The following is a 25955-nucleotide window of genomic DNA, read 5'->3' on the forward strand; positions in this document are numbered from 1 at the left end:
CCTTGAGGCAACAGCAGCCAGGTCTTTTACCTTTCTGTCCTGGTAGGAGACGGACCAACCAAACTGAGGGGTTGAATATGACTCAGCCCAGTAACACTGAACAGCAAGGTTTAATCAAGACATGAGAACCAGAAAATTGTTGACATGAGTGGGAAGAGCAAAACCACGAGGGGATATAGACACCGAAGTGACTCCGTTATTAGAAAGTCAGGGAGGGGAGGAGGGGAAGAGGAGGGAGGCTTAAGCTGGGTAGAATGCACCTGTAACCCCAGCAATGAGAATTATGCTGCAGTAAACAGTAAAGAACATAGCTGTTTTTTTATTAAGGCAGTAAAGATAGTCTCCGCAAAGAAAGAGGACACAGAATGAATTTTAGACACGAGAGACCCACTACTGAAGAAGAAGAAAAAAACTTAGCGGAAGGTGCAATAACAGTAGCGCCAACACTGCCCAAGCTGTGCCTGGCAGCTCACACCTGTAACCCCAACCAGCATTGAGTGGCGACTCCATCATTCTCAGCTATGAGACTTTGCCTCAAAAACTAAGCTGGTTGTGGTAGTGCATGCCCCTGATCCCAGCACTTGGGAGGGAAAGACAAGTGGGTCTCTGAGCTCAGTACAGCCTGGCCCACACAGCAAGCTCCAGGACAGCCAGAGCTGTATAATAGAGACCCTGTCTCAAAAAGCCAATAGTAAAGGCAGGTGGTGGTGGCGCACGCCTTTAATCCCAGCACTCAGGAAGCAGAGGCAGGCGGGATCTCTGAGTTTGAGGCCAGCCTGGTCTACAAAGTGAGCTCCAGGACAGCCAGGGCTACAGAGAAACCCTGTCTCAAAAACGCATTAGTAGTAGTAAATGAATGAATAAACAAATAAATAAAATGATGGAAATCGCCTCAATCTGAACCTGCTAGGGGCTGCAGCAATGACTCAGTGGTTAAAAGCACTTATGGCTCTTCCAGAGGATATGGGTTCAGTTCCCAGCACCTACACAGTGGTTCACAACCATCCTTAACTCCAACTCCAGAGGATCCTGTGGCCTCTTTCGAACTCCGTAAATCTTGTCACACGTATGGTACACATGCATGTTCAGGCAAAGCAGTCACATACATAAAATAAAGCTAAATTTAAAAAAGAAGAAATGGTCTGAGAAGATGGCTCAGTGGTTAGAACACTAACTCCTCTTCCGGAGGTCCTGAGTTCAATTCCCAGCACCCACATGGCAGCTCACAACCATCTGTAACTCCAGTTCCGGGGGATTTGGCATCCTCCCATAGACATACATGCAGGCAAAATGCCAATGCACATAAATTAAAGACATGGTGGTGGCGCACGCCTTTAATCCTAGCACCCAGGAGGCAGAGGCAGGCAGATCTCTATGAGTTCGAGGCCAGCCTGGTGTACAGAGTGAGTTCCAGGACTACACAGTGAAACCTTGTCTCAAAAAACCTAAATAAATAAATAAATAAAGGAAATGGTGTGCAGGCCTCACTGGGATGGGTGAAGTGACTCGGGGACTAGGTGCTTTTAATTTGTATGCAAAGCCCACAGCAGCCACCAAAGAAGGCACAGACAGATGTGTGGCCATAGCTCAGGGCTGCACCCTGGCAGCAAACAGTGTTCCTCCATGGCCTCGGCTTCAGTTCCTGACTCCCAGTTTCGGTTTGGGTTCCTGCCCTGAGTTCCCTTGGCTCATGGTGGATGTGACTGAGCCAAATAAACCTTTTCCTTGGCACACAGGAGTCCAGGTGTGGTGGTGTGTACCTGTAACCCTCTACTCATTGAGTGTAAGAGGCCAGGGATCAGAGGTCCAAGGCTGTCTGTACTTGGCTGCAGAGGGAATCTGAAGCCACTTTCAAAAAACCAATTTAATGTGCATCTAACGTAGGCTCTGCTGTCCTGCTCCGGGCACATGAATCACCCTACGTCCGTATAAAGATTTGACAAGAACATCCATAGCAACAGATTGAATCAGAAACCACTCCAGACTCACAAGCAGGGGAATGGAGAGACGCATTTCAGGACATCCCATAATATGAATACTTCAGAATATCCATGACTGAGCCCTGGAAAGAATGAGCAAAGACTTGAGACACTCCTGTGCGTATAAAGCCCTAGGAAAGCACACATGTCAGTAGCAACGGGAGTGTCATGGATAAAGGGGGTTGGGGGGGTCACAGGGAAACTGGGGGTGGCGATACACACTTTCATGATCTCACTGTAACAGTTTCGGCTGTGTATATGGGTATCTATAGATGTGTAATTGTCACTTTACCCATACTTCCAAAGCACTAATTATCCCTCCGTGAAGCCGTTTAAGGGGGGATTTATAAACAAAATAATAGTTGGGTAGACCTCTAAACATAGTAAAAGATGCTCAGCCTCTCATTATGAGGGAAATAAAGATTGATAGTCACAACAAGGATGGCTCGTACAACTGCAGACTTGGCCTCCTCGCCGTGCTGTGGGGGCTGCAGGGGAACCGGCACCAAAGCAGCGCCAGTGGGAAATGCACACAGAACAAAGGGTCTGGGGGAGAGGTGGCCGCACACAGAAAAACGACCTCTGTGTTCAAGTTTCCTGGAAAGTGGCCTGACTACGCCTACACACACACACACACACACACACACACTAACACTGTGTCAAATCACAAAATAGTGGACATGACCTAACCATCTCCCCTGGATGACTGACAGAACGAATGTCCGTGTGTGCAAAGGAGGGCCGTGAGCAAGGAAACCTGACGTGAGCTTCAAGACAACAACTGGGAGAGACAGGCAATCAATCCCAGGACGGTGGAGCGCATCTGTAATCCTAGCATGCAGCTAGCTGAAGCAGGAAGACCATGAGTCGATATGGTTATAACAATATATGTGGGTCTAACAGTAATGCTGCTTTGTGTGTTAGAAAGGAAGGAAGAGGGAAAATGTGGTGGAGGGGTATTCTTCAGAATATGCTGTTTGGTTCAGCTGTTTTTTAAGATTTCTTTTCCAGGCATGACGGCACATGCTACCCATGCCCTTTTATTCCAGCACTTGGGAGGCAGAGGCAAGTGAGTTCTGTGAGTCTGAAGCCAGCCTGGTTTACACATAAAATTTCAGACCAGCTAAGGAGACCCTGTCCAAGGAAGAGAGAGAGAGAGAGAGAGAGAGAGAGAGAGAGAGAGAGAGAGAGAGAGAGAGAGAGAGAGAGAGAGAGAGAGAGAGAGAGAATAAAACGGAACAAAGCAGGAACACATTGGCAGAACCTGAGCATCGTGTGAGTCACACTGAACTAAAAGGGTCCCGTGCTCCTGGTGGCCGGAAGGGTTCAGAGGACTGCTCCCAGAAAAGCGGCCTTTTCTGGTGAAAAGTCTCCAGAAAGTCATTGAAAGTCCTGGAAGTTGTTCTGAGGACTCTCGGCCAAAGGGAAAACAGTATTCAGGAAAATCTACCAAATCCTGGCAGCAGCAGTGAGTTTGGGGCACTTGTCTTGGCCCCGTCCCCCTCTGCCCACATGATGGGTGCAGCTAAGGACAGGCTCCTCCTCCAGGACCAGCCTAGGGTTACCACACAGGCTACCAAAGGCTCTCCACCCAGCTCTGTGTGCTGCGTTGCAGACTGCTTCCCGGGGTCCTTCCTCACCAAATCCCCTTTGGAGGTCGGAAGTCCAGCTCCAGAGCGGCAGGAAGAGGAATCTACTCTCGGTGTCTTTGCCCAGGCTTACGGTAAGGTAGTGGATCCCTGCCAAGAGAGGTGAGTGAGGGTCACGGTCACAGGCTGTCCCTTCCCAGATGCCAGATCTGTAAGTTGCAGGGCTGGCCCGCGCGCTGCCTCCGCTGACCAACAGTGCTGGAAGGCTCCACTAGGGGGCAGGCCAGCCTAAGGGCAGGGAACGCCCTAGCTCAGATAAAGGGACCCCAGGAAACAAAGCAGAAAGAAATTCCAACCCAAGTCGTCAACAAACTCTAGAAACGTGGGCTGTCGCTTAAAGAACAAGGGAGGAGTAGAAAGGGGCTGTGGAAATGGCTCAGCTGGTAGAGTGCTTGCCCAGCACACGCGAAGCCTGGGGTTTGATTCCCAGCACAGGATAAACTACCTCTTGTGGGGAAGGGGGGGAGCAGGAATTCAAGGTCATCCTCAGGTCCTTAGCTAGAAACCTGGCTCAAGGCCAATCTGCAGGAACCTGGTTCAAGACCCTGTTAAGAAAAAGAAAACAGAGCTGGGCAGTAGAGGCCGTGCGGGAGCAGGGTCTACACAGCAAGTTCCAGGACAGGCACCAAAGAAAGCTACACGTAGCCTGGAAGTGGTGGTGCTCACCTTTAATCCCAGAACTTGGGAGGCAGAGGCAGGAGGCTCTCACAGAGAGCCTGGTCTACAAGAGCTAGCTCCAGGACAGGCACCAGAAAAGTCACAGAGAAACCCTGTCTAGAAAAGAAAGAAAGAAGACAGACAGACAGACAGAAAGAAAGAAAGAAAGTTACTGCTTTCTTTAACCTTGTTTTCTTTGCCTTCTTTATTTTTTCCTTTTTCGGTGAGATGATAGAGTTTCAGAGATTTACAAATAAACAAAAGTGAGGGCCTTGCAGATGCTCAGATCCGACCGATAAGGACTAACTGATGACTTTAGCCCAAGGAGCAGTTAAAACAGGTAGAAGCTTAGATCTGTAGGAAGGATGAGGAGCGCTGGATAAATGTCAGGGATGTGCACCTTGTTTTTCATTTTTGGTTTTGTTTGGTTTGTTTGTTTCTCTGGGTAGCCCTGGCTGTCCTGGAACTCACTCTGTAGACCAGGCTGTTCTCAAACTCAGAGACCCCTAGCTTTTGCCTTTTGAATGCTGGGATTAAAGGTGTGTAACGCCCACTGCCCAGCTCTTTTTTTGGGGGGGGGGGTCGAGACAGGGTTTCTCTGTAGCTTTGGTGCCGGTCCTGGAACTAGCTCTTGTAGACCAGGCTGGCCTCGAACTCCCAGAGATCCACCTGCCTCTGCCTCCCTAGTGCTGGGATTAAAGGCGTGCACCACCACCGCCCAGCTATGGGACTACTCTTATAGACATTTGTAAACTGCCTTGTGTGTGCTGGGAACTGAAACCAGGACCCCTGGAAGAGCAGGGTGGCAGAAGTGCCACCCCAAAGGGAGTGGCACCATCAGGAGGTGTGGCCTTGTTGTGGAAGAGTGGAGGTGGGCTTTGAGGTCTCAACTATGCTCAAGTCACGCCCAGTGAGACAGCCCACTTCCTGTTGCCTGCAGCCCACTTCCTGTTGCCTGTAAGATGTAGGTCTCTCAGTTTCTTTTCCAGCACCATGTCTGCCTGCACACAACTATGTCCCACCATGATGATCACGGCCTGTTATGTCCAGATTGCAGAGCCCCCAAAAAACCAACAAGGAGACTGAATCCTGTATGTAAAAGCAAAGAGCCTTCTTTCTTTCTTTCTTTCTTTCTTTCTTTCTTTCTTTCTTTCTTTCCTTCCTTCCTTCCTTCCTTCCTTCCTTCCTTCCTTCCTTCCTTCCTTCTTTCTTTCCGAGACAGAGTTTCTCTGGGTAACCGCTTCCTGCAACTTGCTTTGTAGCCCAGGCTGGCCTTGAACTCAGAGATCCTCCTGCCTCTGCCTCTGCCTCTGCTGGGATTAAAGGCGTGCACCACCACTGCCCAGCCTTTATTCTTATTCAAATTCAAACTTGGACCCTCCAAGTGTCCAACAGGGTTTTTTTTATAATAGCAGAGGTGGGGGTGAGGGATGTCTAAGATTCAGGACCTCTGATTGGCTGACATTTGTCTAGGGGTGTCTTGGTAAAAGGGGGTTGGGTGTGCTGGACTAAGGGACATCAGGTTTCCTGTGTACAACAGTTGGAACGTTAGGAATTTCTTTTGGATGACCTGTTCCTGGGTGGTGCCTGGGTGGTCTCAGTTTGTGGTCTTTCTTGAAACCAGGTATTGCCTTAGGATAAACTACTGAATCTCAGACCTCTATTGAGGTTGTCATGGCTGGGCCCTACAGAGTGAACCTCTGGACTTATCTAAGCAAGCCACCCAATAAATATTTCCCTTTATAAGAGTTGCTGTGGTCATGGTGTCTCCTCACAATAACAGAAGCCATAACTAAGACAGAAGTTGGCACCAGGGACTGGGGTATTGCTGTGAAAGGCCTGACCATGTTTGTGTTTGGAGGAATTTAGACTTTGGTACTTAGGAAACCAGTGGAATGATTTAAGCACTGTTTAATGGGCCATACCAGTGGGAGACAGTAGTGCTTAGGGTGATTTGAACTATGGGGAGGCTGCTCCTCTTAGGGGGGGGGGAATTTTAGTATGTTACCTAGAGATCATTCCTGTGATATTTTGGTGAAGAAAGCGCTGCCTTTTGCTCCTGTCCAAAGAGTCGGCCTGAGGCTAAAGTGAAGAGTTTGGGATTATGTCTGTTGGCAGAGGAAATCTCAAAACAGCCTAGCATAGATTCTGTCATGTATTTATTAGTGGTAACTCTGATGAAGATTTATAGTGAAAAGGAAGAAGCTGAGCAAATAAAAATATAAAATGTGCAGATTGAGAAAAGGGCACCAGGAAGTGGAACAGAGCCGAATCCTGTGTTCAGGGAGATAAACAGATTAAGAAATGGAATAAAGCCGGGCGATGGTGGCGCACGCCTTTAATCCCAGCACTCGGGAGGCAGAGGCAGGCGGATCTCTGTGAGTTCGAGACCAGCCTGGTCTACAGAGCTACTTCCAGGACAGGCTCCAAAGCCACAGAGAAACCCTGTCTCGAAAAAAACAAACAACAACAACAAAAGAAATGGAATAAAGGGGGGCTGGAGAGATGGCTCAGTGCACAATGGCTTAAGAGCACTGGCTGCTCTTCCACAAGTCCTGAGTTAAATTCCCAGCAACCACATGGTGGCTCACAACCATCTGTAATGAGATCTGTTGCCCCCTTCTGGTGTGCAGACATATATGCAGACAGAACACTGTATATACAATAAATAAATCTTTTAAAAAAATCAGAGGAAGTAGTAGTACGAGTCCAATAGAGGAAATAAAGTAAAGCAACACTACAAATTTAAAAAAAAAACTTTTTTTTTTTGAGACAGGATTTCTTTGTAGTCTTTGGAGCCTGTCCTGGAACTAGCTCTTGTAGACCAAGCTGGCCTCAAACTCACAGAGATCCGCCTACCTCTGCCTTTTTTTTTTGAGACAGGATTTCTTTGTAGTCTTTGGAGCCTGTCCTGGAACTAGCTCTTGTAGACCAAGCTGGCCTCAAACTCACAGAGATCCGCCTACCTCTGCCTCCCGAGTGCTGGGATACTGTTGTTTTTAAACTGGACTCTCTGAACATGGCGAACAATGAGGGCTGATGAGAAGCCAAGGACAATGGCACGAGGTTTTGATCCTACGCATTGTGCTGGCTTTGTGGGAGCCTAGCCAGTTTGGATGTTCACCTTCCTAGATATGGACAGAGGGGGGAGGACCTAGGACTTACCACAGGGCAGGGAACCCTGACTGCTCTTTGGACTGGAGAGGGAGGGGGAGAGGAGTGGGAGGAGGGGGAAAAGGGTGGGAGGAGGGGGAGAAGGGTGGGAAGAAGGGGAGGGAAATGGGAGTCTGGGAGGAGGTGGAAACTTGTTTTTTTTTTTCTTTCTTTTCTCAATGAAAAAAATAAATTAAAAAAAAAAGAAGAAAAAACTTACTGTTGTCTTAGAGTTTTTATTGCCATGAAGAGATATCATGACCACGGCAACTCTTTTTGTTTGTTTGTTTGTTTGTTTTTGTTTTGTTTTTAGAGACAGAGTTTCTCTGTGTAACAGCCCTGGCTGTCCTGGAACTAGGTCTTGTACACCAGGCTAACTTCAAACTCAGAAAGATCTGCCAAAGTGCTGGGATTAAAGAATTGTGCCACCACCACCCGGCCCAACCGTGGCAACTCTTATAAGGAAAACATTTAATTGGGGTGCCTCACTTACAGTTTCAGAGGTTCAGTCCATCATCATCATGGTGGGGAGCGTGGCGGCATGCAGACATAGAACCCTACATCTTGCAGGCAACAGGAAGTCGACTGAGACACTGGGAGGGATCCTGAGTTTAGGAAACCTCAAAGCCCATGTCCAAAATGACACACTTCCTCTAACAAGGCCATACCCACTCCAACAAAGCCATACCTCCTAATAGTGCCACTCCCTATGAGATTATGGGGGCCAATTACATTCAAACTGCCATGACTGTCATAATTGGTTCACAATTCCAGGTAATAGTCTATTACTTTGGAGAAGTCAAAACAACAGGAACTTAAAGCAATTAATTATATTACATCCACAGTCAAAGCTGAGAGCCATGAGTTGACACATGTGTGCAGGACACAGAAGAAAGTGACTGAAATTTCCTGCTTCATGGAAAAATCTGCTAGATTCTTGGGCCTGTAGGCTGAAGATAGATGCCCCAATGGTACAGAAGAACTCTGGGTGACTGTCCAGGCAGTGAGATGTCTCTGTCATTTCTAGAGTTTTGCAAGTTGCTTACAATACACTTCCTGTTAACGTAGGTAATATTGTATCCTTCTGGGGTCTTTGATAGAGTTGAAGAATTTATAGTTATAGTTTTCCTTAGTTATGATAAAAGATAAAGTAGATATAAATATTGTAACTGTAATTCTTGCTTGATACCTGTTTTGTTATATGTAATTTTACTATGTTAAAGTTAAAACCTTCCTTTTTTATTTAAACAGAAAAGGGGAGGTGATGTGGGATTCCCCTCTGTATGTTGTGGATACCATTGGTGAATAAAAGACTGCTTTGAGCCTATAGCAGAGCAAGGCAGAAAGAGCTAGGTGGGGAAAACTAAAGTGAATGCTGGGAGAAAGAAGGAGGAGTTAGAGAGAAGCCATGGAGCCGCAGCCGGAGCCAGACGTGCTGAAACTTTGCTGGTAAGCTACGACCTCGTGGTGATGCACAGATTAATGGATATGGGTTAAATTAAGATGTAAGAGTTAGCCAGTAAGAAGCTAGAACTAATGGGCCAAGCAGTGTTTTAAATATACAGTTTCTGTGTGGTTATTTCGGTTCTGGGTGGCCATGATGAACAAGCGGTCTTCCTCCAACACATGTGTGCCGGTGTTGGTGTTCAGCTTGCTTCCTCCACTCTTACACAGCCCGGGATCCCGTGCCAATTTACACACAGGAGGTAAGGCTTCCTACCAATCAAGATAATTCCCCACAGGCTTGCTCACAGGCCAACCCAATCTAGACAACCTTTTTAAAAAAAAACTTTAATTTTAAAAACTTCATAAGTGTTTTGACTGCATGATTGCGCAACGTAGGCATGACTGATGCCCACGGAGGCCAGAAGTGGGCTTTGGATCCCTGGAACGGGAGTTCAGGGTAGTTGGTTATGCGCCACCACCATGGAGGCAGAGGGAATGGAAACTCGGTCCTCTACAAGAGCAGCCAGGGCTCTTAACCACTGAGCCATCTTGATAACCTTTGGACAATCCTTTATTGACTCCCTCCATGGGTCATTCTAGGTGTGTCAAGTGACAATTAACTGTTTACTGTGTCATCACCTAGCCCAGCATTGAACTTGTGGCAAACTCCACCTCTCAACTGTTGAGATTACAGACATGAACCACATGCCTGACCTAATTCTTTTATATTGAAGTTCATTTTTATCTATCAAAAACATAGTGTGCCGGGCGGTAGTGGCACACGTCTTTAATCCCAGCACGTGGGAGGCAGAAGTAGGTGGATTTCTGTGAGCTTGAGGCCAGCCTGGTCTACAAGAGCTAGTTCCAGAACAGGCTTCAAGGCTACAAAGAAACCCTGTCTTGGGGGCTGGAGAGATGGCTCAGTGGTTAAGAGCATTGCCTGCTCTTCCAAAGGTCCTGAGTTCAATTCCCAGCAACCACATGGTGGCTCACAACCATCTGTAAAGAGGTCTGGCACCCTCTTCTGGCCTTCAGGCATACAGACAGAATATTGTATACATAGTGAATAAGTAAATATTTTTTAAAAAAGAAACCCTGTCTCAAACAACAACAAAAACAGCTGTGTCTGCTCTTTATTTTCCTCCTTCAGTCTGTTGCAGGAAAGAAGCAACACAGGACACCACGCAGAGGAGACACGTTGAAAACAAGCAGAAAGACTCACTTCTGTCACTGCAGAGTTAAATACAAACTGACCAAATATTCTGATTAAAAGGAAGCTATTAGCCAGGCGGTGGTGGCGCACGCCTTTAATCCCAGCACTTGGGAGGCAGAGGCAGGCGGATCTCTGTGAGTTCGAGGCCAGCCTGGTCTACAAGACCTAGTTCCAGGACAGGCTCCAAAGCTACAGAGAAACCCTGTCTCGAAAAACCAAAAAAATAAAAATAAAAATAAATAAAAAAAAAAAAATAAAAGGAGGGGCTGGAGAGATGGCTCAGTGGTTAAGAGCATTGCCTGCTCTTCCAAAGGTCCTGAGTTCAATTCCCAGCAACCACATGGTGGCTCACAACCATCTAGAATGAGGTCTGGTGCCCTCTTCTGGCCTGCAGACATACACACAGACAGAATATTGTATACATAATAAATAAATATTTAAAAAAAAATAAAAATAAAAGGAAGCTATTGCACCAGGCAGTGGTGATCATGCCTTTAATAGGCCAGCCTGGTCTACAGAGTGAGTTCCAAGACACCAAAGCTACTCAGAGAAACCCTGTCTGGAAAAGCAAGAAAATAAAATAAAATAGTGGGTTAACAAGGAGACTCAATAGCTCCCCAGTCACTAAGCCTGACCACCTAAGTTAGTTTTCTGGGATCCACAAGCAGAAGGAGAGAGAGAACTGACCCTTGAGAGTTAAGGTGCACACACAGATAGCAAGTCCCAGACCAGCCGTGGTTGCACAGTGACACCTTGTCTCAAGATGATGATGAGGAGAAATAAATAAATAAATAAACAAACAAACAGACCAACATTAGCCTGAGAACTGAGTGACCAGACCACTGAGTGTTTGTTCCTTTGCTCTAGGAAGTTTCTGGTTACCTAAAGGAAGCCCAGCCCCTGGGCTGTAGAGTCCAGGGTAGGGGTCGAGTGTACCAGTCCTATCCTGTAAGAGGAAGTGACTTGTGGACGCTAGGAGAACCCGAGGCTAGGTCCGTTTTGATAGGTATCTTAGCCCTTTGTCCCGGTTTGGAATTTGACAGTCTGTTTTTTTTTGTTGTTGTTTGTTTGTTTTTTGTTTTTTGATAGCCATTCCTATCCAGGATCTGAACTATTGTGTATTATACTGAATTTACATCTTGTGTCTGAAGAACTAAGCTGCTCTGGGAAGGCGTGGTGGAGAGGGAGAAGAGGTGGGAGGAACGGCTTCCCAGGGATAATTAGAAAGCGCTACGTGGCTCCGGGCGTGCGCAGTCTGTACCTGGTCAGCTCCAGTTTCTACAAGGCCGGTCCCCTCGGCGCCGAGCCGCCGTTTCCGAGGATTTTGTTCGCCGTTGCACCGTAGACCGCGCGGAGATCCTGACGGTGCGCTTCCGGCACCGACACTTCCGGTAGCGGTGCGCTGAGTCTGAGCTAAGGTGCTGTGCGGCTCTCGCCGCGTTCCTGCGGGTCCTCGTGGCGGCGCTGCGGGTAAGGTGGAGGCTCCGGGGCCCTGTGTCCCTTTCTTTGGAGCGTGCCCGCAGCCACAGGCCTTCTGGAGCCGCGGCCGGCCCCAACAGTGCGGGAAGTCGTCCTAATCCGAGCCCTTCGCCGTCGTTCGGTGGCAGCCTCGGCCCCCTGCCCAGCCCAAGGGACCGGGTCAGAGAAGGAGGCTCTAGGCCAGACGAGGAAGGGGGCCCGGTGGGCTGATGTGCTCGTTGCTCTCACTGCCCGAGATCCGGGATCTCGCCTGGCCAGGTCCCACCCGCAGGGGCGCAGATCCGTTGTTCCGGCACTGACCTGTTTATCCTCTACACCCGTTCCACCAGGCTGGCATTTAATCCAGCAGCAAATGAGGGGGTAAGGTCCGGGCAGGGTCACGGCTGGGGTGGGGGCGGCTCGATCCTGTGCCTGCTGACGCCTCTCCTGTCACCATCGTGTGGTATCTGCACCGTGTGTGTGTGGTCAGCTCCTTTCAGATGAACCTTGTACCCTCCCTGGTATGGTGGTATACATACTATGGCTAAAATGAGCCTGGTCCCCTTCTGCCCTTAGTGTGGAGAGGATGCCCAAACTTCAGGGTTTTGAATTTTGGAGCCGCACCCTGGGAGGTGCTCGACATGTGGTGGCACCCATGGTGGACCAGAGTGAGCTGGCTTGGAGACTGCTGAGCCGCCGCCATGGAGCCCAGCTATGCTACACCCCTATGCTGCATGCCCAGGTCTTCGTCAGAGATGCTAACTACCGGAAGGAGAACCTGTACTGTGAAGTGTGCCCTGAGGACAGGCCTCTCATTGTGCAGGTGGGCAGAGGGACCATGGCTACCAGGTAGCAGCCGAGTTCTAGACCCTGTATATGAGGACAGCGTCTCCAAGCTTTCGTACCCAGGTTGAGGGTTGCGGGGCAGGGGGAGGCTGCATTCCTGTATTGACACACAGCTGCTGAGTGAACTTTCCCAAGACTGGGCTCTTTCCTGGGAGCCAGCCTGCGCCCTGGTGAAGGGACGGCTTGGATGATGTGAGGGACTTGAAGCCCCGTTGTCACCGTGATACTTCCTTTCGGTCTTGGTGCCCTTCTGTCTCAGAGCTATCAGTTCTGTGGAACTCTGTGCCCTTGGCTGCTGTTACACATCCGTGTAACATACATGTAATAACTCACGTTCCTAGTGGAACGAGATGCTCCCCGCTTTATCGTATTGTAAATGGGGTCGCCATGGGGCTCCTCACAGGGCAGGGAGGCCTAGGCAGAGAGTCTTAGCCTGATGTGACCATGGATGACTTTCATGTCTTCTTCAGTTCTGTGCCAATGACCCAGAGGTGTTTGTCCAGGCGGGTCTCCTGGCACAAGATTACTGTGATGCCATCGACCTGAATTTGGGCTGCCCACAGATGATAGCCAAGCGAGGTGAGGTCACTCCACAGTCCTGTGTTGACACCTGTCCGGGCCAGGCTTGTTCAGGTGGAGGCTCTGTGTGGGTTCGTGACAGTGGGTCCGAGAGTGACACCGGGCCACCCTTCTCCTCCGCAGGTCACTATGGCGCCTTTCTGCAGGAGGAGTGGGATCTGCTTCAGAGAATGGGTAAGTTGGCTGCGCACCACCATGTCAGCTGGAGCAGCCCCGGAACGTTCTGACAGGGCTCATAATCACACACGTCTTGGCTGGGGCTCAGGCCAGGACGACGGTCATCCCTCTAGGGCTTCCTTTATCTCCCACAGCCCCATGGGGACAGCTAGGTCTGTTGGGTGCTACTTCTCACTGGAAACCAGCACAGGCCGACATCACATGTGAAGACAGGAAAAGGCCAAGAATATGCCCCTAGATCTGCTTTTGGGAAAAGCTAGTATGGTTCTGTGGGCCTGGCATATAGGGACTTTTCCACCTTGGAATAGAACCATGGTTCCCTTAGAAACCACCTTTCTTTCTCAGTTCTGTTGGCTCATGAGAGACTCTCTGTTCCTGTCACGTGCAAAATCCGTGTCTTCCCTGAGATTGACAGGACGGTGAGGTATGCCCAGATGCTGGAGAAGGCCGGCTGTCAGGTGAGGGCCGTGGCTCCCAGGGGTGGTTGCTGGGATTCAGCAGGCAGTCTGGGCTCACATCCACACTGTCTCTCCCTGACAACCTTCCAAGACCAGAGGTGGCTCTTGATCCTCCTGCAGCTTTGGGTGGAGGGTGTGTCCAAGTCATTTTCTGTGGGCTTAACAGTGGGTCCCCCCTGACCCCATTTTTTTTAAGACCCGCTACCTTGGTCTCAGAGCCTCTAAAACTGCCATCCCAGCTCCAGGGTGTTGACTATGGGGAGTAACATTGGGTTTACTACCGTGTCTCAGGCCCTCCAGACATCAGCCATGGCCTTCTTAGGTGAGCTCAGTGTCCATCCTCTCTGGAAGACTAGGCGTAAGCCACAGGGCATTAGACTTGGTACTCTTCCCAGCCCTCCATGTTGAGCCTGGTCAAGTGTGCTCTGAGACATGTAGCTTCTGGAAGAGCGGGAGCCACCCCTCAGCAGCCTGGGGCTCCTTCATGGGGCGGGGCTCTCAAGACCCTGGGGTCCAGGGATAGATCTGGCCCGGATGGCCATTTTTCTTTCCTGGATGGAAAGCTGAGGAACTTAAGCAGGTCCTTTGTGATTGGTTTGGGACCTTGGCCTAGAGAATGCTGAACCATGTGTTGATCTGTCCTAGCTCCTGACTGTACATGGGCGCACCAAGGAGCAGAAGGGGCCCATGGCAGGGACAGCCTCCTGGGAGCACATCAAGGCAGTCAGGCAAGTGGATACAGTAGTTTGGGTACAGTCATTGTCCTAGCTCCACACCTTGGTGTGTTCAGCTTTACCTGGTGTCCTATGTCTAGGAGGGAAGGCAGCAATACCATAGCAGGCAAGGTGTCTCAACAGGGTGGAACTTGGTGGCTGGTCTCTGTCCCTCCTGCTAAGCACTGCCCTGGTGTGGTATAGGGTCAGGCTTCTCTCCCTGCCCCCCACAGGAAGGCCGTGGGAATCCCTGTGTTTGCAAATGGGAATATCCGGTGCCTGCAGGATGTGGAGCAGTGTATCCAGGACACGGGTGTGCAAGGGGTCATGACTGCAGGTGAGCAATGGATGGCCGTTTAGTGAACAGTGTTCACTGTCCTGCCTGCTCCCTTATAGCTAGCCTGTGACCTGACCAGGCCTTCCTCCCTCCCCACTTCCCAGAGGGCAACCTGCACAACCCTGCCCTCTTTGAGGGCCGGAGCCCTGCCGTGTGGGAGCTGGCTGAGGAGTACCTGGACATTGTGCAGCAACACCCTTGCCCACTGTCCTACGTCCGGGCCCATCTGTTCAAGCTGTGGCACCACACGTGAGTTGCTCCTTGGATAGGAGTTGATAGTCAGTCTTTCTAAGCAATGTCAGTCCTCTGGAGTGCTCTGTGCTCTCCCCAAGACAACCAAGTCTGCTGAGGCTGCTGGCTTGGCAGTGAGGGAGGCCAGAACCTGGGTGGGAAGAAGTTGGTCATGGCTCAGGTGGTGACTGAATGACAGGCATCTTCCTCAGGCTGCAGGTTCATCAGCAACTTCGAGAGGAGCTGGCCAAAGTGAAGACCTTGGAGGGCGTGGCTGCTGTGAGCCAGGCACTAAAGCTTCGGTGTCAGGCAGGTGCAGGGCTGTGGGAGCCCAGCAAGCTCTGTCGTGGGCCAGCAGCTTAGGTCTTTGACGCGTCTTGGGCCTTTGCAGGAGGACATGTCCAGGCAGCAAGAAGGAGTGAGGCCACCTGGCAACTTACCTGCCTTCCACTGGATCTGCCAGCCCTACATCAGGCCTGGGTAAGCTACGCCAGCCTGCAGTGTGAATACAAACACGGGGGTGAGCTACGCCAGCCTGCAGTGTGAATACACACACAGGTGCCCATTGTCACTAAGGCAAGTCCCTGTTCTGAGTGGAGGGAGAGGAGAGGCTTTGTGTGGAGAAAGTGCTTTGGGTACTTACCCAAGATCCTTTGGTTCTCTGTGACTTTGTCCTTGGGGTTACTGGGTGGACCCTGGGGCTGGAATTTCCAAAGTTGGGCAGGCTGATCTGTGATCACAGCCTGCCTGGGCTCAGTGGTACGAACCTTGGGCCCCTGAACTTTAGATTTACCCCCTGTATTGTGTGGGCTGCACGTGTGTCCTGTGTCCTATACAGCCCCCTTTGCCCGGGACCACACCTGAGATCGGCCCAACTTGGCAGCAGTGAACTGACCGTATCTTGTTGGTGTGCCCTCTCCTTTCAGGCCCAGGGAAGGGAGCAAGGAGAATAGTGGTGGCCGCAGTAAGCGGGCTCTGGAGGAGGAAGAGGGCAGCCTAGATGGCTTGTCCAAGAACAAGCTGAAGAAGCAGCTGAGGAACCCTCACAAGACCTTTGACCCTTCCCTGAAACGTGAGTGCGGCTCTGTTCAGGCCAGGTTAACTGGTTGACTGTCAGTCCCCTTGTCTTTGTCTTAACTGGAGGTAGGAGCCCGGGTTCAGAAACAGATGCCTAGGGACGTTTGTCCTGTGCCCAGACCAGACTTGGGGTTTGACACTAAGAACATGTGAAAGCTTTTAAATCTCATCTGTGTGTGATGTATCAGACAAGGCCACTGTACAAACTCCTTACCTAGGTGCTGTTCAGGTGACCACAGAGGAGTTTGCCTGTGTCAGGGCTTTGGGTTACTAAGGCTATTCTTGGCTTGCTCAATCTTGATCCAAATAGATGGAGCTGAAGGTGGCTAACCTCTCTTATGGTTCCTAGGTGTGCAGCTTTGAGGTCTCAGTCCAGTGCATTGTCCTCTGTGCCCTGGCCATTTCAGCAACTTGGGCTCTCACACTCAGCTGCTCCTTAGGGGTTCAGCAGTCTGGTGGCAGCTGGTAGCTTTGCAAGCCTGGGGAATTTGCAGGAGGGACCTTGGGATATGTCTCAGGCTGTAACCCAGGCTGCCCTGGATCTCACGGTGTAGTCCACACTGACTCCTCCTCAGCAGCAGTCCACGTGCTAGGATTACAGGCGTGAGCCACCGTACCTGGCTGTACTTTCTCTCACTGGGTGACATGCTAACAGACCTTAGGGCTTTGGAACACTTGGGACTGAATGGGCAGCCCATCTGCTTCCTGTTTGTTCCCAGTTGAGACCATGCTCACTCTCCTGTGTCCACCATCTCCTGTCATAACTAGCCACATCCTCCATCCTTACCAATCGGTCACAGCAAGACTTGTAGAGGTGGCAGCCAGTCACCCTGGCTTGCCTCATACTCATCTCATTCAAACAGCTCCTCCTTATTTTCAGCTAAATATGCAAAGTGTGACCAGTGTGGAAATCCAAAGGTGAGCTGGCTCTTCTGTTGCTGTGCAGGTGGGCAGGGCAGTCCCCATGGATGTTGCTGGGGTCTAGGCATGGGTGTTGGCCTCAGTTCACCAGCTTTCTCGTACACAGGGCAACAGATGTGTGTTTAACCTGTGCCGTGGCTGCTGTAAGAAGCGAGCATTCAGAGAGACAGCAGATTGCCCAGGTGAGCAGACGCCTGCTGCACCAGCCCACCCACCCCCACAGCAGTGGGAACCTTGGCTTCCTGACAATCATTCTCCTCTTGTTCTCCCTGTCAGGCCATGGACTGCTTTTTAAGACCAAATTAGAGAAGTCTCTGGCCTGGAAAGAGACCCAGCCTGGGCTGCAGGAACCTCAGCAGGGGAGGCCCGGAACACCAGGTGGTTTCTCCGAAGTCATGGGTAGTGCCCTGGCCTGAGAGCCAGCAAGGGCCCTCTCTACTCCAGGACAGCCACTGAAGCCTAGACACTCTTAAGGAAATGCCTTTACTCAGGGAATCTCCTACTTGACACAGAAGGACAGTTGGTGTCTTCAGGCACCTTGGCTGAACTTGCCCCTTTCCCACAACCTGTTTCCAGGACTGAACAATAAACCATTTCAGAGATTCGTTTGCAGAGATCTAATACTGGCCAATGGCTGCTGCTTCCAGCCCACACCCAAGGAGGCTGCTCTTCTGGCTCAGCGGACCTTGGGAGCCAGGAAAGCAGTGTGAAATGAGTGGGCATGCCCTGCCTTTCCTGAGTGGTCAGAACATCCAGGGGATTGCCCTGGGTGAGATCTTCCAAAGCAGAGAGGAGCAGAGCCTGGGGCAGTGATCAATCTGTACTTTAATGGCTACACGGCTGCAGTCAGAACTACATGGACAGGAGGGTTTCGGGGTCCCCTACCTGGGCATTGCACAGTCTGTTTCACTGGACAGAAACCTAGAGTCAGGCCTGAGTGACCATAGTGGGCAGCTTGCCTACCACAGCAGAGAGAACCTCAGAGTGGAAGGCCAGTGAACTGGCATCCAAGCGGCCAGGCTGCTCTAATGAACCACACATAATCTGGAGCCTCCTCTGAGGAAAGCAGGCAAGAGGCCCAGGTGCTGCTTCCATGGGCTGGGCAGGAGTGCGGACCGGTCTCTGCAGGTCGGGATGCCTTTCACATGTTGGTGCTCATCCGTGACTGGCTGTTGGCTGGCGTCAGCTCCCCTTGGCTCCCTTCTCTAGGCGGAGACTGCAGTGGACAGAGGGGTCAGTGGAAGCTGTGTGAGTGCTGCCCGTTCCTCACCCCAGCTGCTCACCTTGACATGGATCTGGTTGCGCAGCACAGCTGCCCTCAGAATCATGGCCTTGGCACGTCGCTGGAACTCCTTGCCCATCAGCAGGGACTTCTCAAAGGTGGTGCTGCGCTGATCCACATCTCGAGCATACAATATCTGTACAAGTAGGAGAGGAAGTTCAGAATGGCCCAGCAGGTCACGCCCCCAGCAATCCCAGCCCTAACTACGTACCTTGCTGTGTGAATCGATGCGGGCATTAATGAGCCCTTCCAGGATGAGCTGTGTTAGCTCATCCTCCAGAGCCGCAACTGTTGTGTTGAAGGCTGCAGCCATCTTGTGCATATCAGCTGACACATAGGGGCTGAAATACTACAGGATGGAGGCCACAAGCTGTCCACTGTCCCCAGTGTCTGCACCCCACCCCACACAGCCTCTGACTGCCACAAGCTGTCCACTGTCCCCAGTGTCTGCACCCCACACAGCCTCTAACTGCCACTCCCCTCCCCCACTTACTTGGATGAGAGCCCGGTTGCGAATCTGGGTATACAGCGTCCGGACATGGGGGGCCAGGTACATGTCCAAGAGCAGGTTGTCCTGCAGAGGAGAACTGGTCAGTGACCTGAGGCACAGGCTAGCCCAGTCACAGTGCAACTGTTCCTGTCTCCTACCTTCATCTCGTCCAACATCTTCAGGCATGAGGCGTACTTGGACTCATAGAATTTGAAGATGATGTCTCTGACCTGTGGCTCCAGCTCCAGGAACAGCTTGAAGGAGCTGAGGATACCAGAGTGCTCAGCTAAGAAGGGACTAAGGGCCTGACCCTGGGCAGGAACAGGAGGTAGGAGCCACCACCCAAATTACCTGCTGGAGATGACATTGCGTTGCAGCTCCTGACGGTCAAAAGTGGCTAAGGCACACAGGCCACCATAGACAGCCACATTGCTGGGGGACAGCAGCTGAAGGCAGAAGGGGAGGTGAGGCCAGAGACCTAGGGTCCTGGGTCACGGGTGCACACACCAAGGAGGAAGCCCAGAGCTGGGGCCTGGCCTTCCTACTACCCACTCAGACATGCTTAGACCTCATTCAGGAGAGGTTACCTCAATCCATGAGCCCTCACTTCCTCTTATGGACCTGGACAAGCTCAAGAGTCCTACATGTGCCTCCTCACCTCTGGGAAGTCGCAGTGATCAAAAGAAGCCAGAAGGAAGCACTTCGCAGCTTGCTTATACTTTCGTGCAGCCAGCTCAGCCAGGCCTAGAGGGACCAGGCAGGAGACAGTGAAGACAGGCTATTAGAGGAGGCTACTGGAGCCCTAAGAGACTGGTCATCAGTGGACAGCCCACTGGCCTCCTGCCCTCAGTATCCCTCAGTTTGTTAGTAACAGCATCTAACTGGAGACATTCCTGTAAGTATGTCTGCAGGAAAGCCTCAAATGCCGTAACATACAGCCAGGCTTGGAAACCAGCTCATCTACTTTCCCACACCCCACCGGCTTCTCTGCCTGAACACAGACACACACGGAAGCCCTGGAGCCTGCCAGTACTGTACCTCTAGCTATTTCCCCAAGGTTACAAGGGCTTGAGGTGGCCGGAAGCCTCACCTGCAGCACACTTGAGCTTGGTGAGGATGGCCTGGGTCTGGCTGTCCCGCTCTCCACGCTGCTACAGGGGAAGGCAGCAAATATGAGAGGCCCTACCCTGCCCTCCTTGTTCAAGGGGCTCTGCTCCCTGTCCCCCAGCCTACCCAGGGAAGGGTCAAGAGCAAACTCAAACGGAGGTTGAGGCTAGGAATGGGTATGGGGGCTACCAGGGGGCCCCATGGTGGTGGATCTTACCTCAGCAATCTCTGGAGTAGACTCAGCCTTGCTGACATAGCTTAACACATGAGACCAATTTTGCAAGTAGACACTGACCTGGCAGATGAGTAGGCAAGGCCAAGCTAAGTCTGGTGGCCTCTCCGGGCCCTCCATGCCTACCCACTGTCCCCTAGGTCACCTTGATGACGTTGAGGCACATGTTGATGACATGCTTAGCACTGGTACAGTAATCCCGGGCTCGTGAGTAACATTTGAGGGCATTGCTGAGGTCCCCGCAGTCCAGGTAGTGATCACCCAGGTCGTCATGGCCGCGCCTATAGGCCCGGGAGTGAGTGGATACTGGTAGAGGAGCCAGCCAGGCCCAGCTGCACAGCCTCCCCTGCCCAGAGCAGGCCGCACCTGATGCTCTCTTTGATGGAGTTGCCCTTGTAATTCTTCAAGTCTGTGTCCAGCTTCTCCAGTTTCAACAGGGCCTTCTTCCGAGTGGCCTCCACCCAGGCTGTATCCAGGGGTGGGGGCTCTACTCCACTCTCAGGAACGGCATCAGGTGCGTTCTGCAGCTCCCTGAAGGATAACCTAGCCATGAGGACAGCGACAACCACAAGAACCAGGGAGGAAGGGGAGAAGACATAACAAGCCACAGGCTGGTCTTCAAGAGGCCTTTGTTTTGCCCCACCCAAAGAAGCCCACCCGCACCAGGGGCCCTTTACAGAGACATTTCCTGACCTAGGAGCCCATAGTCAGATAGGGAAGTTTTAATGGAGGATAAAGGGTTTTGACCCCCCCCCCCTTTTTTTTTTCGGGGGTAAGAGAAGGACAGCTACACCAGGTTCTGAAGAATTAGGATCCTAGCTGTGTACACACAGGCAAAGGAAGCCAGGAGAGAGAGAACAGGGCCTGCTACCACCTCCCTGCCACAGGACTTAACTACAGGGTACTGCTACACCACAGGACTTAACGTGTGCAGGGTACTGCTACACCACAGGTAGGATGCTGGGCATGACGGGCACAGAATGTGGTGGTCACTTGCCCCCTCCAGGGCCTTACCTGGTAGCCTCAGAGAGCTTCCGGTGGATCTCTTCATACATATCCACATTGAAGGTCCTCTGTACGAAGGACAGGGCCATTTTCAAGGCCTCGACCCGCAGTGGAGGACACCGGTCAGCAATGAACTGCAGCCGCTCAATGCGCATCAGGCCGCTGTAGCTGGCTGCATACTGCTCCAGGTCCTGGGGGGGGGGGATGGGGGAGTAGGTAAGCAAGGACCTGACAGCCTGAGCACGGATACCAAACCTTCCCTTAGGCCTACAGAACTGACTGCTGTCCCAGATTCTGGGAAGAGGCCACTGGTGTGGATTAAGGACCTTCGGGTCCAGCTCTGCACTGGAAAGCAGGAACACAGGCACACCCGCCAAGTGATGGAAGTTGGGGTGAGAACAGATAAAAAAAGTGTGTTGGCTAGAAACAGACTTTAACGGAGGTGTTCCCACTAAGACGGTGCCGAGTCTTAAAACTGCCTGAGAAGCTAACACAGGCGGGCACATGAAAACCCAGTTTCGTGGCTCCGAAAGATCTCATTAAAGTGGCTGCTAGGCGTTGCCATCTCCCAAAACTATCCACTACAGTGGAGAGTCTGATTGGACCCCTCAACAGACCCAAGTGACGGTAGTCCTCCCCGCACAAAGATCCGTACCAAGGTGGGGTTCTCCACCACGTAGTTGACATCAGGTGCGTTCTGGGGGTCTTCCTGGGGATCGACATCAATCTGCATAGGTTCCACAGCCCCCTGCAATACAGAAAAAGCTCCCTGACACACAGCACCGGGGAGAGCAGGGACGTCCTAAGGCACAACTGCCCTGGGCTCCCTCGGGCATTGGTGGCCAAGCGCCCCCCTCTGCTCTCCCACACTGGTGTGGGTCACAGTTCTCTGACAGATTATGAAGCCTCCAGGCCACAGATAATAAAACTGACTGACACCCTCTCTGCAGAGGTCAGGAGAGCCACAGCAGGCCGGCCACGGTGCGGAAGAGGCGCCAGGGCCTCGGGCGACGCCGAGGGCCGCCTCCCGCAGGCAGGGCGCCCGGTACCTCGGAGAGCAGCGTGCAGGCCGAGAGACTGGCGCTCAGGCTGTAGTCGCCCGACGTCCCGGGCCGCAAGTCCGACCTGCTGTGCGCAGGGCTGCGGCTCAGGTCGGACGCCGACGACGACGCGGAGCTGGGCGCCGGGCTGCCCCGCATCCTGACCGCTCCCGGGCCGCCAGCGCCCGCACGGAGAAGCGTTGGCGCGCGAGGCGGGGGCGGGGCGGGGGCCGGAGCCCAGGGCGGCCCGCGAGGCTGGCGGGGCTCGCGCGCCCAGGCCTGCGCCGCGAGCCCCGCCCCGCCCGCCGCGAGCCCCGCCCACCGAGCCCGACTCGGGCCGCACAGCCGCGCGGCGAGCGCAGCCGCCAACCCCTACCTGCAGGTTAAACACCTGAACCGGCAGCGGCATCTTCCACCCCCGGCGCCGCAGAGCGACGTTCACTTCCGGGGCGGCGCGGCCGTCAGTTCCGGGTCGCGGCTCTGGGCGGGGCGCTGGTCGCTCTTAAAGGGGCCGCCTCACTCTCAGGCGGGCGCCCAGCGCCCGGGCCGGGGCGAGCGTATGAACCGTGTGCGGGGTCTGCTGTGCCGGGCCTGCCTCGCGCTGGCCGCGGTCCTGGCTGTCTTGCTGCTGCTGCCGCTGCCCCTGCCCCGCGCGCCCGCACCGGACCCCGGCCGGATCCCGACTCCCGGTCTGTCTCTCGAGGTCTCCCGCCTGCAGCCCGACGATATCTTCATCGCAGTCAAGACCACTCGGAAGAACCACAGCCCGCGCCTGCGGCTGCTGCTGCGCACCTGGATCTCACGAGCCCCGCGGCAGGTGCGCACCCCGCCCCTGCCTCGCGGGTCCGGGGTCCCGGGCTGGACTCCCCTGCCCGCACCCCTGCTCCCGGGCTGAACTCTCTGCCCGCACCTCTGTCCCGGGGTGGCCCCCCTCCCCGCACCTCTGGTCCCTGGCTGGACCCCCCTGCCCGCACCTCTGGTCCCGGGATGGACCTCCCTCTCCTCCCCTCCCCCTCTGGTCCCGGGCTGGATCCCCCTGCCCGCACCTCTGGTCCCTGGCTGGAACCCCCTGCCCGCACCTCTGGTCCCTGGCTGGAACCCCCTGCCCGCACCTCTGGTCCCAGGCCGGCCCCCTCCCCGCACCTCTGGTCCCGGGGTCCCCGCGCCTGCTCCCAGACCTACTCACTGGGTCCTCTGGTGCCTCATGGTGTTTTCTCCTTCAGACGTTCATCTTCACTGATGGAGAGGACCCTGAGCTCCAGCTGCTGGCAGGTGAGATGCCCCCCCCTGGACTGAGTTGTAGCTACAGGGGCAATTGTGTTCCTGTGTCAGGCACCTGGCTGGGTTCTCAGAGCTAGTGGAGGGCAGAGCCGGGATGGGATGCCCATCCATAGCCAGTCCACCTTCCAGTGCCCATCCTTCGGGCCATCAGCTCCTCACCCCGTCCCTGGCACCCATTTTCCTTGAGGAAGCCCCGTCGGCAGTCACCTGTTCCCACCTGGGCTGTTCTAAGTGTGGTTGGGCTGCAGTCTAAACCAGGAGGCAAGCTGAAAGTCAACCCTGAAATTTCCCATTTCCAACCGTGCAGGTGGCCGCCTGATCAACACCAATTGCTCGGCCGTGCGCACGCGCCAAGCTCTGTGCTGTAAAATGTCGGTGGAATACGATAAGTTCATTGAATCCGGACGGAAGTAAGTACCTCACCCCTCAGAGAACCCAGGGCTGAGCGTGCTGGAGGCTCTCACCCAAACGGGGGGCCTCAGTGCATAGACCTCTCCCTCCACCTGCAGATGGTTCTGCCACGTGGATGACGACAACTACGTGAACCCCGAAAGCCTGCTGCACCTGCTTTCCACCTTCTCTTCCAACCAGGACGTCTACCTGGGGCGACCTAGTTTGGACCACCCCATCGAGGCCACCGAGAGAGTCCAGGGTGGTGGCGCCGTGAGTGCTGGGGCCAGCATCCTCCCCCAGGTTGACCTAGCGAAAGCTGCAGGAGCTGAGACTGGGCTAAGACAGGCATGGGCCGGGTGGCCTAGTTCCAGGCCCTTGGAGCTAGCAGACCAAGCATAGTGATAAACAAGGGTCCAGAGACCACGGTGACTTGTTCGGACCTGTGCCCTCTGCAGACTCTCCTGTACGGTGGCCCAGGATGACACGACTCAGCCGGAGGGTTGACGGTGAGGAGCCCTCTCCTGGGCAGCCTTGACCGAGCTTTCCCTTTTTCCAGTCAAACACAGTGAAGTTCTGGTTTGCTACTGGTGGGGCTGGGTTCTGCCTGAGCAGAGGTCTTGCTCTCAAAATGAGTCCATGGGCCAGGTAAGTGGGAGGCTGGGAGCCCAGCGGCCTGGCTTGGGGAGAGTAAGGGATACTAGGTGCTGACTAACCCTAACCCTCCAGCCTAGGCAGCTTCATGAGCACAGCCGAGCGGGTACGGCTCCCTGATGACTGCACGGTAGGCTACATTGTGGAGGGGCTTCTGGGCGCCCGTCTGCGCCACAGCCCCCTCTTCCATTCCCACCTGGAGAACCTGCAGAGACTGCCGTCCGATGCCGTTCTGCAGCAGGTGAGACACCCAAGCCTGGGTCTTAGTCCACTCCTATGGGGACCCAGCCTCTCTCCCAGGGGGTCTTCCAGTCATGTAGAGCTCAGGAGAGGGCTAGCCGCAGGGTGTCCTTGTCCCTGGGGAGTGAGCCCTGGGACAGGCCCTCAGGAGCAGAAGCTCATGGCAAGTCTCAGAGGGGCTTCTTTATGAAGGGCCACTGTCTTGCTTCTCCAAGCCTCTACTTTAGCAGGTAAAGTACCCAAGAGGAAGAACTGACCCCCCAATCTCCCCGATCCCCCTCCCAGGTCACCCTGAGCTATGGGGGTCCTGAGAACCCACGTAATGTGGTGAACGTAGCCGGAGGTTTCAGTATACAGCAGGACCCTACACGGTGAGTGGGCACCGGGGTATTTCAGCCCCGGAGGGCTCTGGTGTCAGCCCCCTGCCCAGCAGAGCTGACCTCACTTCTTCCCCTGGCAGGTTCCAGTCTGTGCACTGCCTTCTCTACCCAGACACCCACTGGTGCCCTATGAAGAACAGGGGTGAGGTAGCTTTTCAGTAACTGATGACCCCTGGTGGCTCCCTCAGGCCTTGGAATCGGCAGCAGAAGACGAAACTGCTCGAAGGCCTCCCACAATCCTTCTTCCAGTTGGGACACAAGGTTCCTCGGGATCGTGAGGACAGCTGGACTGTGCGTGCGGAGATCATCCAAGAGCAACAAGAAAAGTAATGCCGCCGAGCTGTGTACGGATGCTGCTGGCCCAGCCCGAAGGCCCAGGAGGGGACGGGTCCCCGACCTCCCACAACTGCAGCTTAAGATGGTGCCTGGTGGGCTAGTCGTGAAAGGGTGGGCTCCAGGCCTGGCCACAGACTCTTCCTGGGTTGCTCACAGAGCCGCCATCCAAACCCAGAATGTGCAGACTACCTGGCCGCTGGATGCTTAAGGTCAGCCCAAGGCCCTGCTTCCCAACCACGCTGCTGTTCATTGTTACCTCAATCCCTGGCCTCCCATCACCACCAGGAGATGTTCTTCCTCTAACTGGAGGTTTAGGGGTTTCTTTCCTGAGCTTCCCAGAAATCAACAGCCAGAGCCTTTCCTCTGGCCCCTCAGGAGCAAGATGCAGCCCTAGCACCTTTTACAGGGGTGTCCCGCGGGAAGCAACTGCAGTATTGAGTAAAGGCTTCTGTGACGTTCCTAGTTTGACTCCTCTTGTAGTAAGCGAGCTGGACACCTGGCAGCTTGGCTCTGCAGATGTTCACACAACCGCTTATTCCTCCAGGAAGGCCTGCTCCTACAGCACCAGCCACCTCCTTAACCCTCCATACTGTGAGGCCAAACAGGACTAGAGAGTGGTCTTCT

General features: G+C 53.4%; 3 protein-coding genes across 14 annotated transcripts; 2 read left to right on the forward strand and 1 right to left on the reverse strand.

The window, feature by feature from the left end:
- The first annotated feature begins 11502 nt into the window (after positions 1–11502).
- On the forward strand, positions 11503–17499 carry Dus1l (dihydrouridine synthase 1 like). 2 transcript variants are annotated; one of them, XM_075989780.1, is made up of 15 exons: positions 11503–11567; positions 11906–11936; positions 12132–12378; positions 12872–12980; positions 13104–13154; positions 13503–13615; positions 14261–14347; positions 14566–14665; positions 14770–14914; positions 15109–15205; positions 15288–15376; positions 15823–15968; positions 16854–16891; positions 17001–17076; positions 17171–17499. In XM_075989780.1, exons 2-15 carry the CDS (start codon positions 11929–11931, stop codon positions 17308–17310), a joined length of 1446 nt encoding a protein of 481 aa, XP_075845895.1. In that variant the 5' UTR covers positions 11503–11567; positions 11906–11928; the 3' UTR covers positions 17311–17499. The 2 variants fall into 2 exon arrangements, with proteins under 2 accessions (XP_075845895.1, XP_075845896.1); XM_075989781.1 differs by lacking the exon at positions 11503–11567 and having other exon boundaries at positions 11574–11936.
- Positions 17500–17701: 202 nt separating this feature from the next.
- On the reverse strand, positions 17702–22537 carry Gps1 (G protein pathway suppressor 1). 8 transcript variants are annotated; one of them, XM_075989777.1, is made up of 14 exons: positions 22427–22537; positions 21666–21758; positions 21020–21201; positions 20372–20536; positions 20151–20286; positions 19991–20068; positions 19757–19817; positions 19325–19410; positions 19018–19112; positions 18825–18930; positions 18670–18750; positions 18388–18525; positions 18178–18312; positions 17702–18110 (listed from the first exon to the last, which is right to left on the reverse strand). In XM_075989777.1, the coding sequence occupies exons 1-14, from the start codon at positions 22457–22459 to the stop codon at positions 18036–18038; spliced, it is 1464 nt and encodes a 487-aa protein (XP_075845892.1). In that variant the 5' UTR covers positions 22460–22537; the 3' UTR covers positions 17702–18035. The 8 variants fall into 8 exon arrangements, with proteins under 8 accessions (XP_075845892.1, XP_075845889.1, XP_075845894.1 ...); XM_075989774.1 differs by having other exon boundaries at positions 20372–20548; XM_075989779.1 differs by lacking the exon at positions 22427–22537 and adding an exon at positions 22060–22368 and having other exon boundaries at positions 20372–20548.
- Positions 22516–25793, forward strand: Rfng (RFNG O-fucosylpeptide 3-beta-N-acetylglucosaminyltransferase). 4 transcript variants are annotated; one of them, XM_075989783.1, is made up of 8 exons: positions 22516–22867; positions 23274–23322; positions 23639–23741; positions 23841–23994; positions 24281–24369; positions 24451–24616; positions 24901–24986; positions 25076–25793. In XM_075989783.1, the coding sequence occupies exons 1-8, from the start codon at positions 22610–22612 to the stop codon at positions 25155–25157; spliced, it is 987 nt and encodes a 328-aa protein (XP_075845898.1). In that variant the 5' UTR covers positions 22516–22609; the 3' UTR covers positions 25158–25793. The 4 variants fall into 4 exon arrangements, with proteins under 4 accessions (XP_075845898.1, XP_075845897.1, XP_075845899.1 ...); XM_075989782.1 differs by having other exon boundaries at positions 25184–25473; XM_075989784.1 differs by lacking the exon at positions 24901–24986 and having other exon boundaries at positions 25184–25417.
- The last annotated feature ends 162 nt before the right edge of the window (positions 25794–25955 follow it).

This window comes from Microtus pennsylvanicus, chromosome 11 (genome assembly GCF_037038515.1).
Source record: "Microtus pennsylvanicus isolate mMicPen1 chromosome 11, mMicPen1.hap1, whole genome shotgun sequence".
NCBI lineage: Eukaryota > Metazoa > Chordata > Mammalia > Rodentia > Cricetidae > Microtus > Microtus pennsylvanicus.

Excerpts from the sequence above, each read along its gene's own strand:
- Gps1 (XM_075989779.1), bottom strand. The coding sequence starts at position 22,209 with ATGCGGGGCAGCCCGGCGCCCAGCTCCGCGTCGTCGTCGGCGTCCGAC. Across the intron at positions 18,751-18,824 it reads AGATGTTGGACGAGATGAAG|GACAACCTGCTCTTGGACAT; the intron begins GTAGGAGACAGG and ends TCTCCTCTGCAG. Across the intron at positions 18,526-18,669 it reads GCAACCGGGCTCTCATCCAA|TATTTCAGCCCCTATGTGTC; the intron begins GTAAGTGGGGGA and ends TCCATCCTGTAG.
- Rfng (XM_075989782.1), top strand. The coding sequence starts at position 22,610 with ATGAACCGTGTGCGGGGTCTGCTGTGCCGGGCCTGCCTCGCGCTGGCC. Across the intron at positions 23,995-24,280 it reads GAGTCCAGGGTGGTGGCGCC|TCAAACACAGTGAAGTTCTG; the intron begins GTGAGTGCTGGG and ends CCCTTTTTCCAG. Across the intron at positions 24,370-24,450 it reads AAAATGAGTCCATGGGCCAG|CCTAGGCAGCTTCATGAGCA; the intron begins GTAAGTGGGAGG and ends CTAACCCTCCAG.
- Dus1l (XM_075989780.1), top strand. Across the intron at positions 13,616-14,260 it reads TGGAGAAGGCCGGCTGTCAG|CTCCTGACTGTACATGGGCG; the intron begins GTGAGGGCCGTG and ends GATCTGTCCTAG. Across the intron at positions 14,348-14,565 it reads ACATCAAGGCAGTCAGGCAA|GCCGTGGGAATCCCTGTGTT; the intron begins GTGGATACAGTA and ends CCCCACAGGAAG.